The sequence below is a fragment of the Bufo gargarizans genome, chromosome 4, assembly GCF_014858855.1.
Source record: "Bufo gargarizans isolate SCDJY-AF-19 chromosome 4, ASM1485885v1, whole genome shotgun sequence".
Classification (NCBI taxonomy): Eukaryota; Metazoa; Chordata; class Amphibia; order Anura; family Bufonidae; genus Bufo; species Bufo gargarizans.
The window spans coordinates 52207424-52216515 of record NC_058083.1 but is presented as its reverse complement, the minus strand read 5'-3'; the positions used below and the strand labels follow the sequence as shown (position 1 = coordinate 52216515).

The 9092-nt window shown below is 40.8% G+C and overlaps 1 protein-coding gene across 1 annotated transcript; it reads right to left on the bottom strand.

Moving 5' to 3' along the window:
- Positions 1-7564: 7564 nt before the first annotated feature.
- LOC122935180 (olfactory receptor 2D3-like) lies at positions 7565-8479 on the bottom strand. The gene has a single exon (XM_044290944.1). It carries the CDS (start codon positions 8477-8479, stop codon positions 7565-7567), a length of 915 nt encoding a protein of 304 aa, XP_044146879.1.
- Between the last annotated feature and the right edge of the window lie 613 nt (positions 8480-9092).

Genomic DNA, 9092 nt, shown 5'->3' with positions numbered 1-9092 from the left:
CTCCTCCACCGTCGCTTCCACCTACTCTGCTACGTCCACCGCCTCCTCATACTCCTACTTCATGTGGAACTCCACCTCATAAATCCATATTTTTTTTGTACGTGTTTTATTTTATATCATTTCACTACTTTGTCAATTACATCTTCTGGTGAAATTCACCAATTTGTGGATGTATAGTACCACTGCTATACCTAGTAGGCTGGTTAAAAAAATAATATAAAATGGTCATTAACATTTTTGGGTGAAATTCACCAACTTTTGTGTGTATATTACCACTGCCATACCTAGTATGCCGGTTAAATTTTTTTTAAAAATTGTCATTAACTTTTTTGGTAAAATTAACCAATTTTTGAGTGTATAGTACCACTGCTATACCGAGTAGGGCGGTTAAAAATTTAAAATAAAATTGTCATTAATATTTTCTGATGAAATTAACCAATTTTTGGGTGTATAGTACCACTGCTATATCTAGTAGGCCGGTTAAGAAAAATAATATATTTGTCAGTTACATTTTCAGTTGAAATTCAACAATTTTTGGGTGTGAAGTACCACTGCTATACCTAGTAGACAGGTTAAACAATAAAAAAAATTGTCTGTTACATTTTATGGTAAAATTCATAAATTTTTGGGTGTGTATTTTATATTTTTGGCCCACAATTGTTTTCTGTCATAGACCCCTGCTCTACCAAGTAGACAGGTTAATTAATTTCTGTAATTTTTCTGTTGCATTCTTGTGTTGACATTATATCATTTTAGACGTGAATAAACCCCTGCTCTGCATAGGTGACAGGGAATAAAATTTCTGAAATGCTTCTTTAATTGATGCGCACCACCTCCTTTGATTCAATGCTTAAACTTAAACAAGTTGTACAACATTGAATCTTCAATACTCCCACATTTCTGCTATACTCTTTTGGCCAACATTTGCGCCTCAATAGCTTTTACCACAATTCCGCTTGACTCTTTTGGCCCACATTTGGACTTCTGTAATTTGTCCCATATTTGCGTCTCAATAGCTTTTCCCACATTTCTTCTCGATCCAAAATTTTCTTTAATAACTTTATCTCCCTTAAATTTGGTCTCTTTTTCTCACGCTCCGTCTCCGGCCTGGAACCCTCATTCCCCGCCACCGGTAATCACCATGGTAGGCACATAAAAGAACATTGAAAGTTGATAGAGCAGATATCAAATTGGATCGTGAACATCACGGGGATGTGCGACATGGTGAGGCAGTAAGTATGCACACGCCTAAACGAACTGCCCCCGCAACTTCTGGGTCTCTAAATTGGGCACATGGCCTGAGCTTGCCCTTTACGCCTTGGAGGTGCTGGTCTGCCCTGCAGCCGGTGTATTGTCTGAACTTGTGTTTAGCACAACTGGATTGTTATATTTACCAATGTTTTGGGGTGTACCCTAATTTAAAAAAATATAAATACATTTTAAAACAAAAAGCAGTGTAGGCTACCTCCTCCTCCTCCACCGCCACTTCCACCTACACCACGACATCCACCGCCTCCTCAACCTCCTACTCCATATGGACCTGGTCCTCCTAGATCAAGATTATATATATTTTTTTATGTATTTTATGTTATTTTAAGTCATTTCCCTATCCACATTTGTTTGCAGAGCACTTGCCATGCTCTTAACAACATTTTGACAACATTGGCCGCCCTCTAGCCCTTTCCATGACATTTTTACAGTAATATTCGTGTCAAGTTCGGGTCCCGAACTCAAACTTTTTTCCGAAGTTCGGCTGAACCCGTCGAACCCTAACATCCAGGTGTCCGCTCAACTCTACTAATGAATCTTTTGAATCATGTGTCTTTACAGAGGAAGAGGTTCTAAGTAGTGATGAGCGAGCATGCTCGGCCGAATACCTGTTCGGCTCGAGCATCGCTATGCTCGGCAGATCTGAGTGCTCGGCCGAATAATTTGGGGGCTCCAATACAATTTAATACAATGGAAGTCAATGGGAGAACCCCAGGCACCTACTGCTCGGAAGACAAGAGGGTGTCTGGTTTATAAACACAGGTTAGAAATTAATGGATACCCTATCAAAATGGTTTGGAAACAGCATTACGAGGATGGCTGGATGTGTCTTAGACTCCGATTACATACAACATACAATAGACAACTACACAAAAAGATATGTTGCAAAAGCCAGGTACATGCCCATTCTATCCATGAGACAGATAACAGCCAGCATACCTTACAATGGCAGCCTTGTGCACTATGAGATATTCAAAACCAGCTCTCATCTGACTGAGAGCCAGTAAACTTCAAAGTTATTTTGCATTTGCTGGATGGCTTGGGTGGACCTGCACACCTAGATTAATATCATTAGGGCGACAAAAAAGTTTTATGATTGTCCTAACATAATAATCAATAACCTTTCTATAAGGTTTTGTCATGTAAAACCTCATTTGCATAAACATGGGCTTATGGGAAAGACATGCAAATGAGCAGAATCTGCCTTGTTTTTCAGCTGTCAAAAGACTATGAAAACCAATAGATGGCACTATGGAGTTATGAATAGCGCCCTCTATTGGTTTTACAGTCTTATGACAAGTCTAATATACTTGTCAGAAGACTATGAACAAGAGTCTTGTAATAACACTATACAACTAATAGAGGGCGCTGTAATCATGACTCATGAACTTAGTGTTAGGTTCCCATCTTACAGAGATCGCCTTGACGTGCAGCAGACGGGCTCAAATAATTTTGTACAAAATGATTTTCCAAGCATCTCTAATGTATAAGCATAGCAAAAGCAATATAATTCATTTTTGTACTTTATTTGGTTTGCAGAGTGCTGTTGCATTGTGTGTTTTGTTCTATGTTGTGTTTTCAGCCATGGCGACGTGCGCCTGCACACTGGGATGTGCTGGCTGACCCCCTTTATTTCTTTGTATAAGGTATGCTGGATGTTATCTGTCTCAAGGATAGAATGGACACATATCTGGCTTTTGGCATATAGCCTTTCTGTGATTGTCTATTGTATGTCATATATAATAGGAGTCTAAGATGCATCCAGCTATCCTCGTAATGCTGTTTCCAAACCATATTGATAGGGTATCCATCAAATTCTAACCTTTTATTATGATCCATACACCCTCTTCTCTTCCGAGCAGGGAGTGCCTGGTTGTCTCCTTTTGACTTCCATTATACACGTGTGCTCGGCCGAGCACAAGAATATAGCAATGTATTCGGGCCAAACACCCGAATACTTTGGTGCTCACTCATGACTAGTTTTAAGTCAGCTGTCTAAAATTAATACAAATAAGTCACAGGGGCCTGATGTGATACACCCAAAGCTATTAAAAGAGCTTAGTGGTGAACTAGCATACACATTAACAGATTTATTTAACCAATCACTGGTAACAGGAGTCGTCCTAAAAATTGAAAATTAGCAAATGTTGTGCCCATTCACAAAAAAGGTTGTAGGGAGGAATCGGGCAACTATAGGCCAATAAGCCTGACATCAATAGTGGGGGAATTAATGGAAACCATACTCAAGGAGAGGATTGTGGAACATCTGAAATCCAATGGATTGAAAGATGAAAAACAGCATGGGTTTACTTCAGGGAGATCATGTCAAACTAATCTTATTGATTTTTTTGATTGGTTGACTAAAATAATAGATGGAGGAGGTGCAGTAGACATCGCGTATCTAGACTTTAGTAAGACTTTTGATACTGTCCCACATAGAAGGCTTATCAATAAATTGCAGTCTTTGAGCTTGGACACCCATATTGTTGAATGGATTAGGCAGTGGCTGAGGGACAGGCAACAGAGGGTTGTAGTCAATGGAGTATATTCAGACCATGGTCTTGTTACCAGTGGGGTACCTCAGGGATCTGTTCTGGGACCCATATTGTTTAATATCTTTATCAGCGAAATTGCAGAATTCCTTGATGGTAAGGTGTGTCTTTTTGCTGATGACAAAAATTTGTAACAGGGTTGATGTTCCTGGAGGGATACACCAAATGGAAAAGGATTAAGGAAAACTAGAGGAATGGTCAAAAATCTGGCAACTAAAATACAGTGATACAGTCTAAGGCTACTTTCACACTAGCGTTCGATCGGATCCGTTCTGAACGGATCCGATCATAATAATGCAGACGGAGGCTCCGTTCAGAACGGATCCGTCTGCATTATTTTAGCATATAACAGCTAAGTGTGAAAATAGCCTCGGACGGATCCGTCCAGACTTTCAATGTAAAGTCAATGGGGGACGGATCCGCCTGAAGATTGAGCCATATTGTGGCATCTTCAAACGGATCCGTCCCCATTGACTTACATTGTAAGTCTGGACGGATCCGCACGCCTCCGCACGGCCAGGCGGACACCCGAACGCTGCAAGCAGCGTTCAGCTGTCCGCCTGTCCGTGCGGAGGCGAGCGGAGCGGAGGCTGAACGCCGCCAGACTGATGCAGTCTGAGCGGATCCGCTCCATTCAGACTGCATCAGGGCTGGACGGCTGCGTTCGGGTCCGCTCGTGAGCCCCTTCAAACGGAGCTCACGAGCGGACCGACGAACGCTAGTGTGAAAGTAGCCTAAGTATCTGAGGAAAGGGATTTAGGGATCATTATTTCAGAAGACTTAAAGGTAGGCAGACAATGTCATAGAGCAGCAGGAAATGCTAGCAGAATGCTTGGGTGTATAGGGAGAGGAATTACCAGTAGAAAGAGGGAGGTGCTCATGCCACTCTACAGAGCACTAGTGAAACCTCATTTGGAGTATTGTGCGCAGTACTGGAGACCATATCTCCAGAAGAATATTGATACTTTGGAGAGAGTTCAGAGAAGAGCTACTAAACTAGTACATGGATTGCAGGATAAAACTTACCAGGAAAGATTAAAGGACCTTAACATGTATAGCTTGGAAGAAAGACGAGACAGAGGGGATATGATAGAAACTTTTAAATGCATCAAGGGAATCAACATTGTAAAAGAGGAGAGAATATTTAAAAGAAGAAAAACTGCTACAAGAGGAAATAGTTTTAAATTAAAGGGGCAAAGGTTTAAAAGTAATATCAGGAAGTATTACTTTACTGAGAGAGTAGTGGATGCATGGAATAGCCTTCCTGCAGAAGTGGTAGCTGCAAATACAGTGAAGGAGTTTAAGCATGCATGGGATAGGAAAAAGGCCATCCTTCATATAAGATAGGGCCAAGGGCTATCCATAGTATTCAGTATATTGGGCAGACTAGATGGGCCAAATGGTTCTTATCTGCCGACACATTAAATGTTTCTATGCTTCTATCCCTGAGCTATATGGCCACGTTCAGCGGCAAATTAATGTATCTCTGGCACACAGTGTCGATGCCAAGATACATCTGACTACTGACACGTGGTCTAGCAAACACGGGCAGGGAAGGTACATAACCTTTACTACCCACTAGGTGAACCTTCTGACGGCCGTCAAGCATGTAACTTATGGCACCCGTGTTGATTTGGTGTTACCGCCATGGATTGCATGCCGGCCTGCCACTTCTTCTCCTCCTCCTACTCCATCCTCCGTCTCCTCCTTGGCTGACTCCTTCTTTTCCACTGCTGCCGCCTCTTCCACTTCCAGAACCTATTCGACTTGCCAGGTTAGACGTTGCCATGCTATTCTGCGGCAGTTGTGCCTGGAAGCCAAGAGCCACACCGGTCCTGCACTCCTTTCAGCTTTGCGGTCACAGGCCGATCAGTGGCTAACCCTGCTGAATTTGACAGTTGATAAAGTGGTGTGCGACAATGGTGCCAATCTGCTGAGCACGCTGAAACAGGGCAAAATGACACACGTGCTGTGCATGGCACACATCCTGAACTTAGTTGTGCAGCAATTTGTTGCCAAATACCCCGGGTCCAGGATGTTTTGCAGCAGACCAGGAAAATCTCTGGCCATTTTAGAAGATCTTACACGGCCATGGCCTGCAGTCTACTGACCTGCTGTAAAATTGATATCCAATAACCGTGTAATGTACCTCCAGCCAGCCACATACTTACTTGTTCTTTTCTGTCCGGTGAATGCATAATTTTTGGGGCCTGTAGTCCACTGGCCTGATGTAAAATTGATATCTACCTCCAGCCACATATTTACTTGTTCTTTTCTGTACGCTGAATGCATAATGTTTAGGGCCTGTAGTCCACTGGCCTGCTATAAATTTGATATCCAATGACCGTGTAATCTACCTTTAGCCACATACTTACTTATTCTTTTCTGTACGGTGAATGAAAAATTGTTGGGGCCTCGGAGGAATTCAACACCAGTGACAACCATGTGTTATCGAATTTCAACTATTATTATTAGTTTTTTTTCAAGAGGGGGGATTTCATTAGCCATGTTTTTAATCCAATTTTATATTTTTAGTTCTTTTAAACATATGTATTTGAACTGTATTTGTACTGGCCTGCAGTGAAATTGATATCCATTGACCGCGTAATATACCTCCGGCCACATAATTACTTGATCTTTTCTGTCCTGTGAATGCCTAATGTTTAGGATCTGTAGTCCAGTGGCCTACAGTAAAATTTGTATCCATTGACCGCATAATGTACGTCGAGCCACATAATCAGAATTTCTTTTATGTCAGGTGAATGCATAATTTTTAAGGCCCATACTCCAGTGGCCTAAAATAAAAATTCCCTTTAAGACCCATAAAAATGTCCCATGATTAAGATACATATTTTTTGTTGGAATTCTTGTCATTTATCCCCCTCTAGTATGTTATTGTCCATGTTGTGGGACTATTTGTACACTTCTACTAAGTATTTGGTGGCTGCAAATAGGAGCTGAAGGTTTTTCAGGTTCGCCTGCCATTAAAGTGAATGGGGCCCACCGCAAACTTGGGGTTCGCGAACATTTGATTGCGAACGCGAACCGTCCCTGCCGATGTTCGTCTATCGCTATTTACTGCAGATACCACAGTATCCTCAATGGAATACCTTCTCTAAACAGTGGCTCCTTTCTGTAATCTTTTTGTTATGGTTGGAAGCCTTAAGTACTGTGTACTCATCAACAACTCACACTAGTCTTTCTCCACTAACTCCTAGAGAGGAAGAGGAGGTGCCCACCCTGCTCAGCCACCGTCCACTCCATACAAAAGGTTTAGGAAATAAAATACTTGAAAAACACTTCATCCTCTTGCAGTCAGGACACTGCGATACCAGCCTACAAAATAACTATACATTGCCTAAAGAACTTACAATGCTCAAGTAATGCTATCTTACGGGCCACTCGGATTTTAAGATACTTGATGTGCCTTGTTTTTAACTACTTTTGTGAGTATAATAAATCTGTTGTTTTTATCTTGATGTCTGTGGTACTTTACTACTTTGCCCCTTCAAATCCTGATCAGCTACAGGAAATGAGAAGGCAAAGATTCTGGAGTATATACCATAAAGAATATGAAAAACAATTATTGATTACAGGAGGACAAAAAGAAAATTAATCTATGATGCTACCTGATTCTGCTTGTATGGTGGAAAAGAAAGCCGTGCGGTCCTACTGTATACATATTTCACTCCATGCTTTCATCTGCCCAACTACTGTCTGGTAACTTGCACAGTCATCTATATTTACTGTAATTGTAGAGACATTTTAAAAATGATTTTCTTAACTTCTCTGTTGTTCAAACTGTAAATGAGAGGATTTAACGTTGGAGATATCATAACACAAAAAATAAAAAAATATTTGTCCTGGTTCAATGATTCAGTCAGTGGTCTGAAGTAAGTCATCATTTGAGCTCCAAAAAACATTGTCACCACAGTAATATGTGAAGTACAGGTGGAAAAAGCCTTTGATCTTCCTGCAGAATGAATCTTCAATACAGAAGATATAATAGAAATATATGACACAATAATTAATATGAAAGGTAGAAGAAGAACAATAAAGCCCATGTTAAATATTACTCGCTCTTGAAGAGAGGTGTCATCGCATGACAACCTCAGCACCGATAGGACCTCACACATGAAATGGTTGATCTTGTTGGGAAAACACAGAGTTATGGGCATTGCAAGGGACGGGATGATGACATTTATCAAACTAAATATCCAAACAAAGGCCGCTAGATAGCAGCACACACTCCACCGCATGAGAACGTGGTAGTGAAGGGGGCGGCAGATGGCAATGTATCGGTCATAGGCCATGACGGCAAGAAGTTGACATTCAGTGGCTCCTATCAATAAGATAATTTTGAACTGTATGAGACAACCAGTGACAGATATTGTCTTATGAATGGATAAGAGGTCTACGAGAAGCTTAGGTATAGACAATGAGGAATAACACAAGTCTATGAAGGACAAATTCTCGAGGAAAAAGTACATTGGAGTGTGTAAGGAGGGATTTAATATAATGAGACATATGATAAGAACATTTCCAACTACACAGAACACATAGATGGAGAAAAATATAGGAAATAAACAGATATTAGTTTTTATGTCATCTGAAAATCCCTGAAGAATCACTTCTGTGGCCAACGTCTTATTGTTCATTTTTGTCGCCAATTCCTAGAAAGGTAAATATAAATGAATAGTGCAGGAATACTATCTGAGATAATTCAATATGAAATAACATTTGCCTACAATTACTACAGGGGTCTCTTTAATAGCAGGCGTAAATTATGTCCATTAGTCATCTAATTATGAACTTTTGCCCTTTTCTTTTGGCTACATGAAACTACAAAAAAGATGACTTTTTCCTCCAGAAATCTGAGATTGACCAGAGTCACCAGAGGTAAATCTTACTTTTGAAATGAATTAGTTCCAATTGACCAAAGTTTCTAGAAGTCCAACAGGAGCTGCCGTATCAAATGTTCGTTCTAAAGGGAACCAGGTAGTGTGGAGATCTGGTAGTATTAGGACTTAGATCTTTTTCAAGTACACCCTGTAAGAATTGCAGGATATCTCCAAAAGACACTTCCTCTGCCATTAGCCTTCTCTGGTTACACCATCTCCTAAAGATGGAAATCATAAGGGCATTAGCTCTATTTGTTGCTTTTCCTCTGGAAGCTAACACCTCTTCAGCTCCGCTTCATCATTCTACAGTATCAGCTCTCCAATACCATCCCATCTGTCCTGTTTCACTAGAGACCCTTGTCTGCACTGT

Coding starts and splice junctions, on each gene's coding strand:
- LOC122935180 (XM_044290944.1), bottom strand. CDS start 8,479: ATGAACAATAAGACGTTGGCCACAGAAGTGATTCTTCAGGGATTTTCA.